At 40.3% G+C, this 24,621-nt stretch overlaps 1 protein-coding gene across 7 annotated transcripts in view; it reads left to right on the top strand.

Moving 5' to 3' along the window:
- The window catches only part of NOD1 (nucleotide binding oligomerization domain containing 1), a 94,299-nt gene that overhangs the window by 53,706 nt on the left and 15,972 nt on the right, over positions 1-24,621 (top strand). For all 7 annotated transcript variants that reach the window (XR_005217049.1, XR_005217047.1, XR_005217048.1 and 4 more), the window contains 6 exons: positions 1,779-1,862; positions 3,155-3,238; positions 4,044-4,127; positions 5,727-5,810; positions 7,748-7,831; positions 13,188-13,271. Coding sequence is in view for 4 of the 7 variants with exons in the window: in XM_037836984.1 (XP_037692912.1) it covers positions 1,779-1,862; positions 3,155-3,238; positions 4,044-4,127; positions 5,727-5,810; positions 7,748-7,831; positions 13,188-13,271 (504 nt within the window). In the remaining 3 variants the exon portion in view is untranslated. The remainder of the gene's footprint in view (positions 1-1,778; positions 1,863-3,154; positions 3,239-4,043; positions 4,128-5,726; positions 5,811-7,747; positions 7,832-13,187; positions 13,272-24,621) is intronic.

Raw genomic sequence — 24,621 nt, 5'->3', positions numbered from 1 at the left:
CTTCATGCCAGCAACAGAAAGAGCAACTCCCATGAAAGCAGAAGATGGGGAAACCATGGGGAAGCATTTCCAGCTCCCTAAGGGCATGGGTTAGAATTATTTTTGGTTGAAAGAGAGAGTAAACGTGTTACACTCTTGTACAAAAGTCTAGAGGTAGGCAGTCAGGGCTGGCGTGGTGCCCCACAGGCACCAGGAGCCCAGGCTTTCTTCTGCCTTGCTGCTCTGCCATCCTCACCACCTGTCTTCCACCTCTTGGCCCAGGAGGGTTGCTCAACTCCAGCCATCCCATATACATATACATTCTAGCCACTAGGAAGAAGGAAGGGCAAAGAAGTGCACACCCCATTCTTTCCAAAAGAAATTGCTAATGGCACTTCTGCTTAGATTTCACTGGACAGAACTGAGCCACATGTACCCAGCTAAAACAGGGGGATTCTATTTCTAAGAAAGCATAGATACTAGGGGTCTAATAGATTCTGCCCCCTGGGGTGGCAGCACCCTGGTCTTGCAGCGTATGCATGTACTATGCCCCAGCGCTGAGCCTGGTACTACGTGGGGAGGGGCCTGGCATGGCTGACGTGATCATTTTGATGCAGCCTAAAAATCAAACCTTTATACATTCAGCCCTTTACTTATTACAGAGGTCAACAAACTAGAGCCTGTGGGTCAGATTTGGCCCACCATTTATGTTTGTACATAAAGTTTTATTGGAACGCAGCCACACCCATTTGTTTTCATGTTGACTGCTTCATACTAGAGTTGAGTTGTTGTAACAGAGATCACATGGTTTGCTCCAAAACCTAAAATATTTACTCTCTCACCCTTTTCAGAAAAAAATTTACCCACCCCTGGGTCTGTCTCCTCCGCTGGTCCCTGACCTTCACCTCATCCCTTACTCCCATCCATGCCTGAGCCTTATTCTCTCCTTCAGCCCCACCTAATTAAAGGGGTGGAAGATTAAGACGATCAGGGTAGTTTACCATGGAGACTACGTGGCAATAAAAGAAATTGTTGTTCCACATTTTAGCCATGTCAAAATATCCTGCTAGTATAGGGATTTGCTAGAGAAATTCCAGCATGAGACTGCCCCTTGTCCAGGGCATATTCACAATCCTGAAGGCCCTCTTCTCCTGCCCTTCCCACTAAGCCTGGCCTATCCAGATGGCATTTGTGTTAAAGAGCAGAGAGTGTACTTGCCAAGATCCACCTCTTCTAGTGGTCCCTCTGTTTGCTTCTCCATCGCTACTGGCACTTTTCCCACACAGGACAGCACCACTTGAGCAGTCCCCCCGTGATAGCAGAACACCCAGCCTTTTCAGTTGGATTGTCAGGTTTAGCCCATGTGTTTCTGGAATGGGGTGCAGTTGGCATTTGGGGGTACAGTTCTTGTAGGGACTATCCTGTGCATTATAGGACATCTTACATCACTGGCTCCACTCAAGATGACAGGGTGTCCCTTTTCTCAGTATAAGCACTAAAAAGCAGCTCCACACATTTTCCAATACCACGGCTCCCACTTAGAGGGTCTCGCTGACATGCAAGCCACACATGAATGCAGGCTTTTAAGGGTGGCTGGTGACATTCCTTATGTGTCCTCTATGCCCTTGTGATGATCCAAGGGCTTGCTGTGGCCCTGCTGATGGGCTGGTGCTGGGTGGGCCTTAAGGGCTATTTGGCTGATGCTACTGCCATTCTCATAGTGTTTATAACTGGAAAAATTCAAGGTCCTTGTGGAATGGATGCTCTGATTTTTAATTTTCTTTCCCATTTTTTTTCAGACTTAGTGTAAACCAGATCACTGACAGTGGGGTAAAGGTGCTATGTGAAGAGCTGACCAAATACAAAATTCTGACATATTTAGGGTATGTATTTCTCAAGAACACTGGGCCAACCACCCAGTAGTGACAGGAAGCAGCAGCAGGGGCCTTGGTGAGGCGTGGGGCACTGGGTGGAGCCCTGGACTGGGAGTTGGGATCTAGGGGGCCGCTCTGGGCGTGGCCGGCAGCTCTCTGTTAGAGCAAGTCACCAACCGGGCTGAGCCCCAGCCTCCTCTCTTGTAAAAGTGGGATCAGAACATAAGCAGGTAGTGTTTGCACAACCGGTTTCACGGGGTTATTGGGGGAGGGAATGAGAGAATACATGGGGATATGTTTTATAAATGTTAAAGCACTGTTTGTGTTTTAAATTTTACTACTATGGACCCATAATTTCTCATTCAGAACCCTTGGGGCCAGATAGAATCTGTTCAGAGCTGTTTAGATTTAGGAAGGAGAAACAGTGCACAGACTACACCTATGGTGTAGGCCCAGGGGGATCTAGGACAGTACCCCACTTTCAAATATTCCTATTTCTGCAGCAGGATGTATGAAAATTCAAACAAAGCAGGATAAAGACCACTTACAGCTCTACATCAGTTGCCAAAAGAGTTTTCAAAAAATTTCAGGTTTTCCGAGCTTTGGAGTTTGAGATAAGGAATTGTGGGCCAGTATTCCCAGCCCCACAGTCACTGCTGACTGGGTAAGCTGGAGCTATCGTTCAGCTGCCTCAGGCCTCAGTTTCCTTAGCTGTAAATGAGGACACTGAAGCAAATGATTCCAGGCCTCCTTTCAGCTGTCATGTTCTGTGTGACTGCAATACTGGAAACGTCGGTTTAGTTACTACTTTCAGCTTTTTTCTGCCATATAGTTGGATTGGTATCAAGTGGTAAAATGACTACAAGGGAGTCAATGAGAAGGTTCCAGTATCCAGAGAGAAACCATTTTCCCCTCAAGATGCTGATTATAATCATACTCTAATAACACCCATCACTTGCCATTTACTGAGCACTTATGTGCCTAGGCTTTTCAATATCTTACATAAATCTCAAAACAACCCTGTCAGGAAGCTGCCAGGGAGCTATAAGTGTTACTACTATTTTACAAATGGAGAATCTGAGGCACAGTGAGGTTAGGCAACTTGTCCAAGGTCATAAAGCTGGGGAGAGTGGGGAGCTGGCATTTGAACCCAGGCTATGAGACTCAATATAAGCTCCAAACTCTGGTATCCATGTGCCCTTTCTCTTTCCAACACAGACTTTGGAAATCTAGTAGACAGCGCCTACTCACTTAAAAAAAAAAAGTGTCATAAAGTTTCATGCCTGTGCTTTTTTTTGCAGCTTATACAACAACCAGATCACTGATGTTGGAGCTCGGTATGTCGCCAAAATCCTGGATGAATGCAAAGGCCTCCAGTACCTTAAGTAAGTTGAGTTGCTGGGGCAGATTCCTCAGTAGCTTCTCTTCCCTGTTGCTTCTCTTGGTCACCCCTTTTGTTTGTTTTGTTCAAACAAAAACTAAATGTAACTGTAAAGAGCTTTCACCAGTAGCCATCTTCTGCTTGCCCCAGGGCCATACTGGTCAAGTCACAAAGGGACTGATGAGTGGAAAGCAGACGGGCCATGCGGAGGAATTATGACCCATGGGTGAGGCTTGGAGTTTGGAAAGGCCACCTGTCATTGTTGGTGGGAGTGCTTGGCATTTTGAGGTCATTAACTACTGACAGGAAGAAAGGCTGTAATTGTTACTCTCTCTATGGAGTACCAAAGAAAAAGGTCTTTCTACCCCTAGGAAGCTTCCCTTCCAGTTACAAGAGTTTGATCCTCTGGCCTGTCATAGAAATGCCCTGCAAAGGGTGACAGAGTGCCCAGGCTTGGAACCCCAGGGGTCTGCCCTGGTGAGAGCACACATTTTGACCATTTGCAATTCAAGAGGGAAAGTGCCTGACCTGCTTGTGGAAGTGAGTGATACTCCTGGGGTCATGTAGAGAGCCTCCAGGAGGGCTTTGTTCCCTGTTTCTCCAGAAATTATAGGCCATCTTCTGGGGAGGAACCTCCTCCAGGGCTTCAGGCCCTTCCTGACAGGAAGCCCAGGCTTCGCTGCCGGGGTTTGTTTAGTGGGAGAGAGAGCACACCTCCCAGGAGGGGCTCTGGTGCTGGGGAAGAGGGTGGCTTGGCCTTGGCGTCCCCTCACAGCTGGAGGTGGATCTGTCCACGACTCTCTCTGCAGACTGGGAAAAAACCAAATAACGAGTGAAGGAGGGAAGTGTGTTGCCTTGGCTGTGAAGAACAGCAAATCAATCTTTGAAATTGGGTGAGTAGAAGCATATGCACACATGTGAGTATAATACAGCCTGTTTTAGGTACATGGGATCCTGCTGATCTTTTTGTACATGAATATACCAAAAGATGGCTGGGTCGGGTTGTGGGAAAGTGGCTGCGGAGAGTTTTTAGCATGATGCTCTATGAGGCTCCACTGGTTCTGTAGGGGAAACTTTGTGGGAAGTCCCAGGATTGACTACAATTTAAATTGCATGGGCTTTAATTTAAAAAAAAATCAAGATTATCTCCACCAGCACATGGAGGAAGTTATTCTAGCCCTAAGTGGTATAGTGACAAGAGGGTTTCTACTCCTAAAATGTAGAACACAGGCAGATGTTCTAAATTTTAAGACTATGATGTATTTAATGTTTTGTAAATTTATATTTTAATAACTTTGATTATAAAAGTAACACCATTAATTTTATTTGGTAACTCTGGGAGATCTGAAGAATAAAATAAAAATCACCTTGTCAGAAATAATTGTTGCTAACATTTATCTCTCTTTGTACTGTTTTTTAAAAAAATACACTAGAGGTCAAACTATGTACAGAATTTTACCCTACCCTTTTCATTTAATCTCGTGGCATGAGTGGTTTTCCACATCATTAAAATTTGATTCCACTCAGTTCTATAGTACACACACTTTTTAAGCAGGACACTGAAAACTCCCCTCCTTGTCAGCACTCGCCGAGGGGTGAGCAGGCCGTGTGGAGCTAAGCAGGCAGGCCGCTGGCTTGGCGAGTGCCATGCTGCCGGAAGCCGTGGTTCCGCTGCGAGTGGGCCAGGCAGATTGCTTTGCGTTAGGTAGTCAGTGCCCCCTCATCCTATTAGGAATAGCTGACCCTTTTTATGAACCAGGCACTGGTCTAAGTGCTCTGCTGATAACAGCCCATTTAGTCCTCACAACTCTCTGAGAGGATACTCTCGTTGTCCCCATTTTACAGATGAGGAAATTGAAACCCAAGAGGTTCTGTAATTCACCCAAGGTCACACAGGTTACAGGGGGCAAAGATAAGCCATGAGTCCTGCAGACTCACTCTGGAGCCCCGTGTCTTACCGTGCAGGCCCTCACTTTAGCCAGATCCTCTCCGATTACCTGCTTGGGAGGAGAGAGCATGGCTTCATCATTGCAGCTTTCCACCGACACTGAAAGAATCGACACTGCATAGTTTGGCGACGTCCTCTTGCTGATAGGGTTTCTGAGTGTATTTCCTTACCTTTGCTTCATGAGATACTGTCTTCAAGAATGTCTGACTCTCCTCGCAGAGCTGAGGAGTTGAGCAGAGTGTGGGGAGTCTAGCACCTGCATAGACCTTTCACTCAGTAGATGATATTCAGGCAGTATTTTAGGACAGTCAGCAGCTTAGGCTCTCTGAAAACTCAGGGGTGACTAGGTCTCAATTGTTCACAGCACCCTGTTGCTCTGTAGTCTTACATTCCCTTTGAATGTGAAGGCCACAGCTCCAGGGACAGAGCCAAAACACCTGCTCACTGAGTATGCAGACATGCTGTGGCCTCTGGCAGAAAATAAGGATGAGAGAGGCTATTTGTTTCTTTTGGAGGAACTTTCATTGTTTTTCTCTGCCCTCAGGATGTGGGGCAATAAAATTGGTGATGAAGGAGCAAAGGCTTTCGCAGAGGCTCTGAGGAACCACCCCAGCTTGACTAATCTGAGGTAACTGCTGCCTTCCGAGACCAGGTAGCTGTCTGCAGGAGGCTCTCTCGAGCAGGGTGGCGAGTGCTGCCTTGCTGTGCTCTTCTTGGTTTGCCAGTGGAGGACCAAAGGGAAAGACCAGGACTGGCTTTCCTAAAGGGGAGGCATTTGTGTCTGTGTGGTTTTCTTTTTCTTAGCATTTTCTATTGACATGTAATATACATTCAACAGTAAATATGTTAATCTTAAGTACTCAGCTGAATGAATTTTACATATATTCATAATCAAGATAATCACCACCCAGATCAAGACATAGCATATTTCCAACCCCATGGCAGACTCCCCATGCCCTTTATTTTTTTTTTAATCTTCATTTTATTGAGATATTCACATACCACGCAGTCATACAAAACAAATTGTGTATTTGATTATTCACAGTACCATTACATAGTTGTACCTTCATCACCTAAATCAATCCCTGACACCTTCATTAGCACACACACAAAAATAATAAGAATAATAATTAAAGTGAAAAAGAGCAATTGAAGTAAAAAAGAACACTGGGTACCTTTGTCTGTTTGTTTGTTTCCTTCCCCTATTTTTCTACTCATCCATCCATAAACTAGACAAAGGGGAGTGTGGTCCTTATGGCTTTCCCAATCCCATTGTCACCCCTCATAAGCTACATTTTTATACAATTGTCTTCGAGATTCATGGGTTCTGGGTTGTAGTTTGATAGTTTCAGGTATCCACCACCAACTACCCCAATTCTTTAGAACCTAAAAAGGGTTGTCTAAATTGTGCGTAAGAGTGCCCACCAGAGTGACCTCTCGGCTCCTTTTGGAATCTCTCTGCCACTGAAGCTTATTTCATTTCCTTTCACATCCCCCTTTTGGTCAAGAAGATGTTCTCTGTCCCACGATGCCAGGTCTGCATTCCTCCCCGGGAGTCATATTCCACGTTGCCAGGGAGATTCACTCCCCTGGGTGTCTGATCCCACGTAGAGGGGAGGGCAGTGATTTCACCTTTCAAGTTGGCTTAGCTAGAGAGAGGGCCACATCTGAGCAACAAAGAGGCACTCGGGAGGAGGCTCTTAGGCATGATTATAGGGGGGCCTAGCCTCTCCTTTACAGCAACTGTCTTCCCAAGGGTAAAACCTATGGTAGAGGGCTCAACCCATCAAACCACCAGCCCCCTATGTCTGTGGTCATGTTAGCAACCATCGAGGTGGGGTAGGTGAATACCCCTGCATTCTCCACAGGCTCCTCAAGGGGGCACTACGTATTCTTAAGTACTCAGCTTAATGAATTTTACATATATTCATAATCAAGATAACCACCACCCAGATCAAGACATAGTATATTTCCAACCCCATGGCAGACTCCCCATGCCCTTTAAAGGGGAGGAATTCTCTAAATTCAGATAAGACTGGAAAGGGACCCTGGTCCTCAGGTTCCTGCCCTTTCCTCATTCTCAGAATGGTTGAGGGACAGATCTTAGAGCCTTGGTGTCTCCCTTTGCCCGTGTCCTTCCTGCCACTGAAAGAGAATCCAAGATTCTGGGGGAAAGAGGGCAGTTCCTTCTTTATGAGAAGGAACATCTCCAGGTATCATGGATGGGCAGCTTGAAAATGTCAGCCATCTGAAACAGAGCCTACCAGGCCTCCTGAGCCTTCAGCCTTTTGCTAATGTAAAAAGCTGCCGAGCAGAGGCCAGTCCACAGTTGTGTGATCAGGTCTTATAGTTCCATTTCCTGCTCTCTTTGAGCAGTCTTGTGCCTGTCCTCAAGTCCTGAGCATGGGCTCTGAAGCAACAAAGACCAGGCAGCTGCTGAGGAGGCCAAACATTTCTGCTTCCTACCGCAAGTCAGGAGGCACATCCAGGCAGTCTGTTTTGGTTGCTAAAGCCAAAGTTAAATGTAGATTTTCCAATAATTCACCTCAAGCATTTCTTTTCTAGTCTTGCATTCAATGGCATCTCCACAGAAGGAGGAAAGAGCCTCGCAGAAGCCCTGCAGTGGAACACATCCCTGAGAATATTCTGGTAATGTCCAGGGTCATTTTGAACGGTTGGGTCTTAGGAATTATTCCAGGGGCTGTACACAGTTCAGATTATACTTGAAAAGCTGCCTATCATTTGGAGGGGCTATAGCTAAGCTTTTCCTTGAAGTTAGGTTGATAAGTTACTTCTAAAGAAAATACAGGCATACCTCCTTTTATTGCACTTTGCTTTATTGTGCTTCCCAGATACTGCGTTTTTTACAAATTGAAGGTTTGTGGCAGCCCTGCGTCAAGCAAATCCATTGGTGCCATTTTTACAACAGCATGTGCTCACTTTGTGTCACATTTTGGTAATTCTCTCAATATTTCATACTTCATTATTATTCATATTATCATATCTGTGACCATTGATGGTACTACTTTAATTGTTTTGGGGTGCCATGAACCATGCCCATATAAGATGGCAAACTTAATAAATCTTGTATGTGTTCTGACTGCTCCACTGTCTCTCCCTCTCCTCAGGCCTCTCTATTCCCTGAGACACAACAATATTGAAATTGGCCAGTTAATAACCCTACAATAGCTTCTAAGTGTTCAAGTGAAAGGAAGAGTCCCAAGTCTCTCACTTCAAATCAAAAGCTAGAAATGATTAACCTTAGTGAGGAAAGAATGTCAGAAGCTGAGACAGGCAGAAAGCTAGGTCTCTTGTGCCAAATAGTTAGCCAAGTTGTGAATGCAAAGGGAACGTTCTTAAAGGAAATTAAAAGTGCTACAGTGAACACATGAATGATAAAGTGAAACAGCCTTATTGCTGATATGAAATTTTAGTGGTCTGGATAGAAGATCAAACCCACCACAATAGTCCCGTAAGCCTAATCCAGAGCAAACCCCTAACTCTGCAGTTCTGTGAAGGCTGAGAGAGGTGAGTGTGATGGTTTGGAGGCTTTGTGGACCCCGAAAATTTAATCCATTCCTGTGGGTGTGAACCTGTTGTAGGTGAGCATTTTTGACTGGGTTACTCCAGTTGGGGTGTGGCCCAGGGTTTCTCTTAATCCTTTTACTGGAGCCCTTTATAAATGGGATGAACAGAGAGAAAGATCCTTTGAGAAAGCCATGGAAACAAGAAGCTGGAAGCAATGAAACCCAGAAGAGAAGGGAGAGAAAGCGGATGTCACCGTGTGCCTTGCCATGTGACAGAGGAGTCCAGCATTGCCAGCAGCTGGTCTTTAGGAAGACCATCAATTGATGATGCCTTGATTTGGACATTTTCATGACTTCAGAACTGTAATCTTGTAAGCGAATATATTCCCACTGTTTAAAACCAACTCGTTTCTGGTATATTGCATTTTGGCAGCCTAGCAGACTGAAACAGTAAGGAAGAAAACTTTGAAGCTTGCAGAGGTTGGTAAATGAGGTTTAAGGAAAGAAGCCACCTCCATAACGTAAAAATGCAAGATGAAGTCGCAAGTACTGAAGTAAAAGCTGTAGCAAGTTATCCAGAAGCTCTGGCTGAGACAATTGATGAAGGTGGCTACACTAAACAACAGATGCCATCTAGGACTTTCATAGCAAGAGAGGAGAAGTCAGTGTCTGGCTTCAAAGGACAGGCTGTCTCTCTTGGTAGGGGCTAATGCAGCTGGTGACTTTAAGTAGAAACCAGTGCTCATTTACCATTCCACAAATCCTAGGGCCCTGGAGAATTATGATAAATCTGCTTTACCTGTGTTCTGTAAATGGAACAACAAAGCCTGGATGACGGCACATCTGTTTACAACATGACTTATTGAATATTTGAAGCCCATTGTTGAGACCAGCTCAGAAAAAAAGGTTCTTTCAAAATATGACTGCTCATTGACAATGCACCTGGTCACCCAAGAGTTCTGATGAAGACGGACAACGAGATGTACGTTGTTTTCATGTCTGCTGACACAGTGCCCATTCTGCAGCCCATGGATCAAGGAGTCATTTTGACATTTAAGTCTTATTACTGAAGAAATACATTCTATAAGCTGATAGCTGCCATAGATAGTGATTCCTCTGATGGGTCTGGCAAAGTACATTGAAAACCTTTTGGAAAGGACTCACCATTCTAGATGCCATTAAGAACACTCATGATTCACGGGAGGAGGTCAAAATATCAATATGAACCTGTTGTAGGTTTGGAAGAAGTTGATTCCAGCCCTCATGGAGGATTTGGAGGGGTTCAAGATTTCAGTGGAGGAAGTCACTGCAGATGTGGTGGAAACAGCAGGAGAACTGGAATTGGAAGTGGAGCTTGAAGATGTGACTGAATTGCTGCAATCTTATGATAAAACTTTAATGGATGAGGAGTTGCTTCTTATGGATAAACCAAAGAAAGTATCTTTTTTTTTTTTTTTACATTTTATTTTGAAATAAATTCAAAGTTATAGGAACAGTTGCAAAAACAATACAAACCCCACACACAGAACTCCAGCATTCCCTGACCCCCCCGATACCCTGATCCACTAACTTTAACATGTTGTCACACTGCTCTTTTCCTCCCTCCCTCCCTCCCTCTCTATCATCCATCATCTATTGCTCTGTCTTCTGAACCTATGAGAGCAAGCTGCACACATCCTTGAAAAAACACTATAATTCACATATACAATTCCCATGAGAAAGTGGTTTCTTGAGATGGGATTTACTCCTGGTGAAGATGATATGAACATTGTTGAAATGACAACAAAGGATATAGACTATCATATCAACTTAGCTGATAAAGCAGTGGCGGGGTTGAGAAGATTGACTCCAATTTTGAAAGAAGTTCTGTAGGTAAAATGCCATCAAACAGCATCACATGCTACAGAGAAATCTTTCGTGAAAGGAAGAGTCAGTCAATGTGGCAAACTTAGCTGTTGTCTTAATTGCCACAGCCACCCCAACTTTCGGCACCCCCCACCCTGAGCAGTCAGCAGCCATCAACATCAAGGCAAGACGGTCCACCAGCAAAAAGAATACAGCTCACTGAAGGGTCAGATGATGAGGGTAGCATTTTTTAGCAATAAAGTGTTTTTTTAAATTAGGTATGTACATAGTTTTTTAGACATGTTGTTACACATTTAATAGACTACAGTACAGTATAGCCATAACTTTTTTATGTACTAGGAAACAAAAAAAAATTCCTGTGACTTGCTTTATTGCAATATTCACTATTGTGGTCAGGAATATGAGCCCACAATATCTCCGAGACATGCCTGTAACCATTTCCAGAAGCATGAAATCTCTGAGACATGCCTGTGACCATTTCCAGAAGCACAAACAGGTACAGAAGGGAGAAGTGTGCCCCAGGAACATGGGTTCCAGGCTTTGAGTGTGTCAACCTGGGCCTTGGAAAACCAAAATTCTGGCTATTCTGTCAGGAGTATTCTCAGAACACCCTCAAATACACCTTGCAGAATCCAACTTTCATGTACTGGACACAATTTTCTCCCTTTCTCTTTTAAAGTGCCTTCCTCCCCCCAGTCCCTGCTTTCCCAGCTCAGGATCTGGCCTTCACACTCCAGCTCACCTGTCACCTGCAGGAAGCCCAGGCCCCACCTCCTCCCAGCATCCCAGGGGCACTTAAGTGTATATTGCCTCCTGACAGTGTTTTTTTTTGTTTGTTTATTGTCGTTTAACTTTTAATTTTATGTATTTGTATTTTATTTTCTTGTCTGTGCCATAAGTTCCTTAAGTGTCAGGAAGTTGTACTGTTACATATCTCTGTATCCTGCAGTCCTAGCTCATTAAATATTTGCTAAATTAGTTTTACTGAAAATAATGGAAATGTCATCTTTATGAAAGTTCTGATATCAGATCTGCTGGGCAGTAAACACATTTTTATTTTTTTTCCCCTTAAAAAAGTCTGTTATTTTTTAAAAGTAGTATTTTCTTTTTTTAAAAAAAACAAAGACATTGAAATCCAAAAAGTAAGAAATAAAAATATCTCCCTCATCATGTTTTCCAGATAGAATATTTGTATAGTCTTTTTTTCTAGGACTATTCAGATATATGCCTATATATAAAACCATTTTTTTTACAAAGTAGAACAATACAAATAGTATTTATGAAATGGCTTTAAAAAATCTTACCCATTTATTGTACATATTTTACATGTCCCGTTACATCAGAGCTCTCAGTCTCAGCACTGCTGACGTTTTGGTCCTCTTTGCTGGAGGACTGTCCTGTGCACTGTGGCAGCACCCTGACCTCTACCCATGGTGCCAGTAGTACCCTTCCTTTCCTGGGTGTGACAGTCAGAAACGTCTTTAGATATTGCCAAATGTTCCTTGGCAGTCAAAATCACCCGATTGAGAATCACTGCTTTAATTAATAATGTTAATATCTAGCATTCCTTGAGTGCTGACTGTACGCCATGCTCTATTCTAAGCATTTTACATAAACTCGCTTATTCTCATGAGTGCCCCATAAGGTCTTTACTATTACTATTCATAGTTCCAGATGAGAAAACTTAGGCTCAGAGATGTTAAATCATCTGCCTGAGGTCACCCTGCTAGTAAGTAATACACATCCAGGAAGGTCTGGTTCCAGAGCAATCTTAAACACCACACCTCTTTCTTTATACCACCTCCCTCTCTCTAAGGGCTGCAAATGTTCCACTGAATGGATGGTTAAAATTTGGCCAGTCGCCTCTATTGATCAATATTTAGGTTAAATTTTCCCATTATGACAGATAGATTATTCTGCATGCTTGTCCACTGTAGATTCCTAGGCATATAATTATTAGCTCAAAGTGTAACATTTAAAATTTGGATAAACACTATCAACTATGAGTTTTTGTTTGTTTGTTTTTGTTATTTCATCCACTGGCATAACAGGATTCAACACTATTACATCCAGGAGCTCCTAGCCCCCTATATTTTATACAGACCACTTCTAGTTGTAAGAACAGCTCAAGACTCCTAACTTTTCAATCACCAAACTCAGGTTCTTTTCTCCTGGCCTCAGAGCAAAGAACTCAATACATTTTCACATGTAGTCAGCAAGTCTTCAGAATTATTTTGATCTTACACTCTCTTGGTGATTTTCAAGGATTTGGGGGTTAGGAGGAGACTTAAAAAGCAGGCACTGGCCCTTTGTTTCATGTGGGCACCCCATCTTCTGTGAAATCTGAGGGCTCAGCAAGAATGGGACAGAATGTGTGGTCCCACTCCCTGCAGCAGGGTTAGGAAGTAGGAGCTTGGGTAAAGGATTTGCACTGGAAGTGAATCACCATTTATCAACTGGGAGGCTGGGAAGCTGGGCGTGGAGACTGGCTGTTTGCTGGATTCTCAGCAGTAAGCAGCAGCATAAGTTGATGGGATCCTGCTTCTGTGAATTCATTAAAAGATGTGTGCCAGGCAGGACTCTCCTGAGTAAATACTTCCTTCCTTTTTTAGGCTGACCCAAAATGAACTCAACGATGAAGTGGCAGAGAGCTTGGCAGAAATGTTGAAAGTCAACCAGACATTGAAGCATTTATGGTAACTTATAAAACTTTAGAATTTGAGTGCTTTTTAAATGTTTTGAGGTAAAATTCATAAACCTAAAAATGCACCTTTTTAAAATGTGCAATTCAGTGGTTTTCAGTGTATTCACAGTGCTGTGCAATCATCACCACTATCTAATTTCAGAACATTTTCATCACCCCAAAAGGACACCTTGTACCCATTTGCAGCCACTCATTTTCTCCTCTCTCCAGCCCCTGGCAACCACATATTTGCTATCTCTTTGGATTTGATTACTCTGGACATTTCAAAAAAGTAGAATCCTACAATATGTAGCCTTTTGTCTCACTTCTTTTACTTAGCATGATGTTTTCAAGGTTCATCAATGTTGTAGCATGTGTCAGTACATTCTGAATATTCCATTGTGTATATATACCATAATTTTTTATCCATTCAGTTGATAGACATTTGAGCTATTTTTATTTCTTGGCTATTGTGAATAATGCTGCTATAAACATTCATGTACACATTTGTGGACATGTTTTAATTTCTCTTGGGTAAATAGGAGTAGGATTGCTAGGTCATCTGATAACTTCACATTTAACTTTTTGAGCATTTGCCAAACTGTTTTCCAAAATGGCTGTACCATTTTACATTCACACCAGTAATATATGTAGGTTCCAATTTCTTCATACCCTTGCCAAAGCTTGTTATTGTTTGTGGGTTTGGTTCTATCCATTCTAATGCATATATAGTGGTATCTCATTGTGGTTTTGATTTGCATTTCCCTAGTGACTAATGATGTTGAGCACCTTTTCACGTATTTTTTGGTCATTTGTGTATTATCTTTGAGGAAATGTCTATTCAAATCATTTGGCTGTTTTTATCCTGGGTTATCTTTTTCTTATTGAGTTGTAAGAATTCCTTATATATTCTGGATACTAGACCCTTATCAGATATGATATGCAAATGTTTTCTCCCATTCTGTGGGTTATCTTTTTTGTTTGATACTAGACCCTTATCAGATATGATATGCAAATGTTTTCTCCCATTCTGTGGGTTATCTTTTTTGTTTTTATTTACTAAAACATTTATTAAGCACTTCTGTGTCAAACATGGAATTAGAACACAAATGAACAAGGCTCAGTTCTGGCCTTCAAAAAGACCCCAACACAGTTAGGAGGAAACCATCCTTGCTGATTTTCTCAGTCTCCACTGTTAATAAATAGCAGAGAAGCAGAATGCAGGTATAGCCCATTTCTACCCCCACCCCCATTTTCAAGTAAAATGGAGGTGTTTTTTTGAAGTGAAAATTTAAAGTCAAAAAGCTCCTATTCTTTTTCCATTACACAGTAGACTGTTTTCCAAATACAAGGTGATGAATACTTTTAATTTCTTTGATTCCTTCCTTGGCTTTACACAGTGAATAGTTTTAACTTTATTTTTGCGTAATCTTTCTTAGTGGAGAAGGTGTAGGTTTACAGAAAAATCATGCAGAAAATACAGAATTCCCATGTACTCCCCTCCCCTTATTACCATGCATTAGTGTGGTACCTTTGTTAAAACTGATGAAAGAATGTTATAATTGTACTATTAGCTGTATGCATTATTTTATATAAGGGTTCACTGTTTACGTGCAGTCCAGTTTTTTACAAAATTTTTATTCTAATAACATACATACTACCTAAAATTTCTTTTTAGCCATGTTCAAATATATAATTCAGTGATTTATTACACTTATGATGTGCTACCATCACCACCACCTTTTACCAAGTTTCCCATCATGCCAAAGAGAAGCTCAGCACCAATTAACCATAAACTCCCTATTCCCTTCTCCCACCCTGGCCTTGGTAACCCGTATTTTAGTTTCTGCCTCTATGAATTTGCTTAGTTATTTCCCATCACTGGGCTAATACAGTATTTGTCCTATTGTGTCTTATTTCACTCAACATAACGTCTTCCAGATTCATCTAAGTTGTCTCATGTATCAGAAAGTCATTTCTTTTTACAGCTGAATAACATATCATTGTACATGTATACCACATTTTGGTATCCATTCATCTGTTGATGGACACTTGGGTAGCTACCATCTTTTGGTCTGCAAATATCTGTTCAGTCCCCACTTTCAACTCCTTTGGGGATATACATAGAAGTATTATTGCTAGGTCAAATGGTAACTCTGTCCATTCTGAGGAATCACCAAACTGTCTTCCACAGCAGCTGCACCATTTTAAATTCCCACCAGCAGTGAATGAGTGTTCCTGTGTCTCCACATTCTCTTCTATGCTTGTTATTTTCATTTTTAAAAAATTAATAGTAGCCAATTTAGTGGGTGTGAAATGGTATCTTATTATGGTTTTGATTTGTATTTCCCTTATTACTAATGATGTTGAGCATATTTGCATGTGCTGTTTTGGCTATTTGCATAGCTTCTGTGGAGAAGTGTCTATTCATCTTTTGCCCATTTAAAAAAAAATGTGTTGTCTTTTTATTATTGAGTTGTAAGATTTCTTTGTATATTGTGGGTAAATCCTTATTGGATATGTGGTTTCCAAATATTTCCTCCCATACTGTAGGTTGTCTTGTTACTTTCATGATAAAGTCCTTTGATGCACAAAGCTTTTTAATTTTGTGAAGTCCCATTTATCTGTTTTTTCTTTTGTTGCTCTTGCTTTTGGTCTAAAGTATAGGAAACTATTGCCTAACACAAGGTCCTAAAGATGCTTCCCTTTAATTTCTTCTAGGAGTTTTACAGTTTTTTTTCTTATATTGAGATCACTGATCCATTTTGGGTTGATTTTTGTATATGGTTTGAAATAGGGGTCTACCTTCATTCTTTTGCATATGTATATCCAGTTTCCCCAGCATCATTTGTTGAAGAGACTATTCTTTCCCCATTGAGTGGACTTCACCTCCTTGTCAAAAATCAATTGGCCATAGATGCAAAGGTTTATTTCTGAACTCACAATTCAAATCTATTTGTCTATATATCTTTCCTTGTGTCAGTACCATCCTGCTTTGATTACTGTAGTTTTGTAATAAGTTTTAAAATTGACAAGTGTGAGTCCTCCAATTTTATTCTTCTTTTTCAAGATGTCTTTGGCTATTTGGGGCCCCTTACACTTCCATATAAATTTAATGACTTGCTTTTCTGTTTCTACAAAGAAAGTTGTTGGAATTTTGATTGGGATTGCATTGAATCTGTAAACAGTTTTGGGTAGAACTGATCTTAATATTTAGTTTTCTAATTCATGAGCATGGGCTCTCTTTAGGTTGTTTTTTTTTGTTTGTTTTTTGTTTTTTTTTTTAATTTCATTTAGTTTTGTCTCACAGTTTTCTTAGATATTTGATTCTTTTAGTTGCTATTGTAAATGGAATTTCTTTCCTGATTTCCTCTTCAGACTATTTATTACTAGTGTATAGAAACACTACAATTTTGTGTGATCCTGTACCCCACCACTTTGCTGAATTCATTTGTTGGCTCCAGTATGTTTGTTATGAATTTTTCAGGATTTGCAGTATAAAAGGATCATGCTGTCTGCAAAAAGAGAAAATTTTCTTTCTTTCCAATTTGGATGCCTTTTATTTCGTTTTCTTTCCTAAGTGCTCTGACAAGATCTTCCATGACTGTGTTGAACAACAGTGGTGACAATGGGCATCTTTGTCATGTTCCTGATCTCAGAGAGAAAGTGTTGTCTTTCACCATTGATGGGATATTAGCTGTGGGTTTTCTATATATGCCTTTTATCATATTGAGGTTTCCTTTTATTCCTAGTTTTCTGAGTGCTTTTCTCAAGAAGGGGGCTAGATTGTGTCAAATGTCTTTTCTGCATCAGTTGAGATGCTCATATGTGGGGTTTTTTCTTTGCTCTATTAACTTGGTATATTACATTAATTTTTTTATGTTGAAACATTTTGCACACCTGCAATAAGTCCCACTTGATCATGTAAATTATTCTAATGTGCTGCTGGATTTGGTTTGCCAGTGTTTTGTTGACGACTTTTGCATATACTCTCAAGAGGGATTTTAGTCTGTAATTTTCTTTTCTTGTGGTATCTTTATCTGGCTTTAGTATTAGAGTGATGCTGGCCTCACATAATGCATAAGGGAGTATTCCCACCTTTTCAACTTTTTGGAAGAAAATGAGTAGTATTCTTAGAATGTTTGAGTACAGTTCACCAGTAAAGCCATCTGGTTCCTGAACTTTTCTTTGTTGGGAGGTTTTTTGTTTGTTTGTTTGTTTTTAATTCAGTCTTATTGAAATATAATCACATACCATACAGTCATCCATGGTGTACAATCAACTGTTCACAGTATGATCATATAGTTATGCATTCATCACCACAATCTATTTCTGAACATTTTCCTTACATCAGAAAGAATCAGAACTTATTCTGATTCTTAAATACAAAATAAAAGTAAAAAAAGAACACCCAAACCATCCCCCCCATCCCACCCTATTTGTCATTTAGTTTTTGCCCCCACTTTTCTACCCATTCATCCACATACTATACAAAGGGAGTGTGATCCACAAGGCCTTCACAATCACACTGTTGCCCCTTATAATCTACATTATTAGACAGTCGTCTTCAGGAGTCCAGAGTACTGTGTTGGAGTTTGGTAGTTTCAGGTATTTACTTCTAGCTATTCCAATACATTAAAACCTAAGAGGTGTTATCTATACAGTGCATAAGAATCTCCACCAGAGTGACCTCTCAACTGCACTTGAAATCTCTCAGTCACTGAAAGTTTCTCATCTCATTCTGCTTCCCCCTTTTGGTCAAGAAGATGTTCTCAATCCCATGATGCTGGGTCTAGATTCATCCCCGGGAGTTATATCCTGCGTTGCCAGGGAGATTTACACCCCTGGGAGTCGGGTCCCACGTAGGGGGGAGGGCAGTGAGTTCACCTGCTGAGGTGGCTCAGAGAGAGAGAGAAAGGGCCACATCTGAGCAACAAAGAAGTACCTGGGGAGACTCTTAGGCACAATTATATGCAAGTTTAGCCTCTTCTTTGCAGTAACGAGCCCCACAAGGGCAAGTCCCATGATAGAGGGCTAGGCACATCAAACCACCAGTCCCAATGTCTGTGACAGCATCAGCACTAGTCCAGGTGAGGAAGTCCAACACTTCTGCACCTTCCCCCAGCTCCTCGGGGGGGGGGGGGGGGGGCGACTGTAAATATATTTTTTATTCTCTGCCCAAATTACTTTGGGATGTGTCACTATTTCACTCTAACCTATACCAACCCACCATATCTCACTTCGTATTCAAAGCTCTATGCAATCGTGGTGTTTGAACAAACCAACTGTAGAGTTATACTGTTTAGAAAATACAGATCCTGCACCAAATAGACATCTCTTCCCTTGGTCTCACATGGAAGGTGAAGTTTTAAAACACAGTCAGTTTCAACGTTTACCCTTTGGCCTGGTTTGCCCTAGTCTTAACCAGATCTGCTTCATTCATATCACTAATTGAAGTCTGGGCTCTTTTTCAGCTGCTTTTTTCACAGTTGCTGTATGCACTAATACTGCCATTCATATCTGCCAAGCTCTAGCTCCGAGTTTCAGGTGTCTCAGAGATACGCATTGTTCCAGAGACCAATCAGGTCATATACTAAGGGATCAGCATCTCAAAGTTTAGAGATAGGCATTACAATTCAGGAATAAAGTTGACTGCTGTAAGAGCTTACAATCTAGGGACCATTACAGTAATCAAGTCCACGTTAGGCTATGTCCATATTGGCGAGGCATTATAGAGCCTGCCTTTATTTCTGGTGTACTTCACTCAAATACCGTGTACGGGATCCATTCACCTCGTTGTGTGTCTCACAGCTTCACTCCTTCTTGTAGTTGCTCAATATTTCATTGTATGCATACGCCACAGTTCACCATTCTGTTCCTCAGTCTATGTACCCTTAGGTCACCTCCACCCATTGTAAATCATGATTGCTGCCTCCATGAACACCAGTTTGCAAATGTCCGTTCACGTCTCTGCGCTCAGATCTTCAAATGACATACTCCATAATGAGGTTGCAGGACCTTATGGTCCCCACATACTTAACTTTTGTGGAATCACCACACTAACCTTCAGGAAGGCTACACCATTCTACCTGCTTATCAACAGTAGATAGGTACATCCCTCTCACCATGTTTTCTCCAACACTTTTACTCCTATATATATTTTTTCCTACAATTTTATAGAGTTATATTCACATACCATATATTCATCCACAGTGCACAATCAGTTGTTCATGGTATCATCATAAAGTTGTACATTTATCACCACTGTCAGCACTTGAACATATTGATTACCACAAGAAAAATTGTTTTTTTTTTAGCAATAATAAAAAAGATGATAAAAAGAAAAATAACATGTCATACAATACAGTAGTAGGGACAGAAAATAACACCACTACCAAGAATCCCATATTCCTCCCCTGTATCCCCCTCTCATATACACTTAGCATTGGCATATTGCCCTTGTTACATTTAATGGAAGTATATTACAATGTTACTGTTGACCATAGACTCCAGTTTGCTTTGATTGTTTTTTTTCTCAAATACCATCCCTTTTTCAACACTCTACATGGTTGACATTCATTTGCTCTCCCACATGCAAAAACATTTTTATATTTGTATATTTAGTAACAGTCATTGGCCACTCCAGTTTTTGCTAAGTTATACAGTCCCAGTCTTTATCATTTATCTTTACCTCTGGTGTCATACATTCTCCTATCCCACCTCTTTCAGCTTTACTCACAGACATCATTGTTCGGTGTACTTACAATACTGTGCTACCATCACACAGTATTATGCTATCTATTTCTGGATCTATACAATCAATCCTGCTAAACATTCTGTAGCCCTCCAGCATCAAATGCCTGATCTCTACCCTCTTTCTATCTCCTGGTCACCTGTGCTGTCAGCTTTTGACTCCCAACGTTTGTTCATTAATGTCTGTTCATATTAGTGAGACCATACAGAATCTGTCCTTTTGTTTCTGGCTAACTTCACTCAATATAATGTCCTCAAGGTTCATCCACGTTATTATATGATCCATGTCTTTTTTCTGTCTTACAGCTGCATAATATTCCATCATGTGTATATACCACAGTTTATCCACTCGTCCTTTGATGGACATTTGGGCTGTTTCCATCTCTTGGCAATCATGAATAATGCTGCAGTAAACATCGGTTTACAAATGTCTGTGTCTTAAGTTTTCAGTTCCTCTGAGTATAGACCTAGTAATGGAATAGCTGGGTCATATGGCAAATCTATATTTAGCTTCCTGAGGAACCTCCACACTGTCTTCCAGAGTGGTGTTAGGAGGTTTTTGATTATTGATTCAATCTCTTTGTTAGTGGTCTGCTTAGATACTCTATTTCTTCTTGAAAAACTGTAGGTAGTTTCTAGGAAATTGTCCATTTCATCTAGGTCATCTTATTTGCTGGCATACTGTTGTTCACAGTATCCTCTTACAATCCTTTTTATTTCTGTAAGGTTGGTAGTAATGCCCCCCTGCCCCTTTCACTTCTGATTTTAATTGAGTCCTCTTTTTTTTCTGCTATTCTACCCAAAGGTTTGCCGATGTTATCTTTTCCAAGAACCTTTTGTTTTTGTTGATTCTTTCTATTGTTTTCTATTCTGTTTCATTTATCTCCACTATAATCTTTGTTATTTCCTTCCTTCTACTTGCTTTGGGTTTAGTTGCTCTTCTTTTTGTAGATTCTTCAGTTTTGTGAGGTTAGGTTGAGATCTTTCTTCCTTTCTTTAACATAAGCATTTGAGTTATAAGTTTCCCTATCAGCACTGCCTTAGCTGCATCTCATTGGTGTTGGTATGTTTTGTTTCATGCATCTCAAGATATTTCTTATTATTCCTTGGATTTCTTCAACCATCTGGTTAACTTCCCCATATGTGTAAATTGTTCAAGCCTACCTCTGTTATTGATTTCTAGCTTCATTCCATTATGGGTCATAGAAGAACAGTGTATGATTTCAGTATTATTGAATATTGAATTTGATTGCCCACCCCCATTCTCTAAAAAAAAAAAAAAAAAAGACTTTCACTTAGTATACTTTAATCCCTTCATCCACAGGTAGCACAGAATAAACAACTGCAAATGGAAGCTGTGATTTAAAGCAGGTAATCCTTTGCCCCAGGCAACTTTGGCTTAATTGTTTCTTACACTGCTGTAGCTGTCCACAAGCTACTTCTATCTGCAGGGGAAGTTGCAGAAGGGCAAACTTTCTGGTTCAGTCTTTCAGGCTGCCTGGAATTTGCCTGTCTTCACTATCTTGATGGTGCCCTTTGAAGCACAAAAGTTTTAATTTTGATAACATTGAATTTATGTAATTTTTCTTTGACCTTTTGATGTCATATCTAAATTTTTTGCTTAACCCAAGGTAACAAAGATTTACTCCTATATCTTCTTCTAAGAGTTTATTATAGTTTTGCTGTTACATTTGGTCTATGAACTATTTAGAGTTCATTTTTGTATATACATGGGGTAGGGTCCAACTGTGGATATCCAGTTGTCACCAAGCCATTTATTGAAAAGACTATACTGAATTTCTTGGCACTAACTTGTCAAAAATCAACTGACCATAAGTGTGTGGGTGCATTTCTGGCTTTCTATTCTATTCTATGCTATTGATTTATATGTCTATTCTTATGCCGGGACTACACTGTCTAGACTAATGTAACTTCGTAATAAGTTTTGAAATCATGAAGTATTGAGTCCTCTAACTTTGTTCTTTTTAAAGATTGCTTTGGCTATTCTGGTTCCCTTGCATTTCCATATGATTTTAGGGTCAGCTTATCACTTTCTGCAAAAAAGTCAGACAGTGCTACTTTATTATTTTTTTTTATGCTAAAAAAACACATTTAATAAGTTTCTTTCCACAACAAGCTGGATTTGGAACAAAAATTAGCCCCCTCAGGAGCCAGGCTCAGAGCCTAACCAACATGTAACAAAAAGCCACTGCAAGGAATAAGTTGAGACTCACTTGAATGGGGAGATGAATTTTTAGGAGGGAAAAAAGAGAAGGTGGGAGGCTCTAGAAATGGAATTTTGCGTGTGGATAAATTACATCCAATGCTGATTCTTTCCCAAAGCAGTTCACAGCTGGCTCCCTTTTTATCTTCCCTTTTTAAAAAGCAGTTTGAGATATATTCACATACCATACAATCCATCCAAAGTATACAACCAGTGGCTTTTAGTATATTCACAGAGTAGTGCATTCATCACAATTTTAGAACATTTTCAAAAAAGAAAAATCCTATACCCCTTAGCAGTCACCTCTCAACCCTCTGTCCTTCCCGAACCTTACATAACCACTACCCTATTTCTGTCTCTATAGATTTATATTTACATTTTGTATAAATGGAATGGTATAGTATGTAGTACTTTGTGTCTGGTTTCTTTCACTCAGCATAATGTTTCTTTAATTATTTTTAATTAGAGAAGTTGTAGGAATACAGAAAAGTCATGTAAAAAATAGTTTCCCCCTATACCCCTCTGTTGTTGACACTTTGCATGAGTGTGGTACCTTGTTACAGGTGATGAAGGAATATTAAAATAGTACTATTAACTATAGTCCATGGTTTACAGTAGGTGTTTTTTCTCCGATATATCACCCTATTATTAACACCCTACATTAGAGTTGCACATTTGCTGTAATTCATGAAAGAACATTCCTATTCTTGTATTATTAACCCCAGCCCATCATCCACAACAGGATTCACTGTGTTATACAGTCCAATGTTTTATCTTCTAACTTTCAGTATAGTAACATACATGACTCAAAACTTCCCCTGTCAACAACATTCACATACATGGCTTTTTAGCCATTTGTATTCCCTTTGGAGAAATGTCTGTTCAAATCTTTAGCCCATTTTAAAATTAGGGTTGTTCATCTTTTTATTGATGAGTTGTGGGATTTCTTTATATAGTCTGGATATTAAATATTTATCGGATATGTGGTTTTCAAAAATTCTCTCCCATTGAGTAGGTGTTCTTTTTACTTTTGTGACAAAGTTCTTTGCACAAAAGTTTGTAATTTTCAGGAGGTCCCATTTATCTATTTTTTTCCCTTCATCACTGGTGCTTTTGGTGTAAAGTGTAGGAAACCATTGCCTAACACAAGATCCTCAAGATGTTTCCCTACATTTTCTTATAGGAGTTTAATAGTACAGGCTCTTAACATTTAGGTCTTTGATCTATTTTGAGTTAATTTTTGTATATGATATGAAATAGGGTCCTTTTTCTTTCTTTTGCCTAAGATTATGCTCACCTGTGAAGCCACCTGGTCCTGGGGATTTTCTTTGTTGGGAGGTTTTTGATGACTTATTCAGTCTCCTTACTTGTTATTGGTCTGTTCAGGTCTTCTGTTTCTTCTACAGTCAAGGTAGGCTGTTTGTGTGTTTCTAGGAATTTGTCTGTTTCATCTCGGTCGTCTAATTTGTTGCCATATAGTTGTTCACAGTATTCTCTTATGAGCCTTTTTATTTCTGTGAAGTCAGTGGTAATGTCCCCCAACTCATTTCTGATTTTATTTATCTGTTGTCTTTCTTTTTCTTTCTTTCTTTTTTTTTTTTTGGTCAGTCTAGCTAAGTGTTTGCCAATTTTATTGATCTTTTCTACCAACTTAGTTTTGTTGATTCTTTTTTTCTTTTCTCAAATTCATTTATTTCTGCTCTAATCATTGTTATTTCTTTAAATCTGCTTGCTTTGGGACTAATGTGCTGTGCTTTTTCTAGTTCCTCCAGGTGTGCAGCTAGGTCTTTAATTGCGTTTTCTTCTTTTTTAATTTAGGACTATAAATTTCCCTCACAGCACTGCCTTTGCTGCACACCATAAGTTTTGATATGTTGTGTTCTTGTTTTCCTTGGTCTCAAGGTATCTACTGATTTCCCTTGCAATTTCTTCTCTGACCCACTGATTGTTTGGGAGTGCTATTTAACTTCCGTGTATTTGTAGATTTTTCAGTTCTCCACCTGGTATTGGTTCCCAGCTTCATCCCATTATGGTCAAAGAAGATGCTTTGTATGATTTCAATCTTTCTAAATTTATTTAGACTTGTTTTGTGACCCAGTAGGTTGTCTATCCTGGAGAATGATCCATGCATACTTGAGAAGAATGTGTTATCTAGCTGTTTGGGGGTGCAATGTTCTGTATATGTCTGTTAGTTCTATTTCATTTATCATATTATTCAAGTTCTCTGTTTCCTTTTGATCTTCCATCTAGATGTTCTGACTATTGATATTAGTGTATTGAGGTCTCCAAGTATTACTGTAGAGGCATCTATTTCTCCCTTCAGTTTTTCCAGTGTTTGCTCATGTATTATGGGACACCGTGCATAGGCATAAATATTTTTCATTAT

The sequence above is a fragment of the Choloepus didactylus genome, chromosome 5 (assembly GCF_015220235.1).
Source record: "Choloepus didactylus isolate mChoDid1 chromosome 5, mChoDid1.pri, whole genome shotgun sequence".
Taxonomy (NCBI): Eukaryota; Metazoa; Chordata; class Mammalia; order Pilosa; family Megalonychidae; genus Choloepus; species Choloepus didactylus.
Note: the sequence above shows the minus strand (reverse complement) of the source record. Positions and strands in the feature narration are given on the sequence as shown.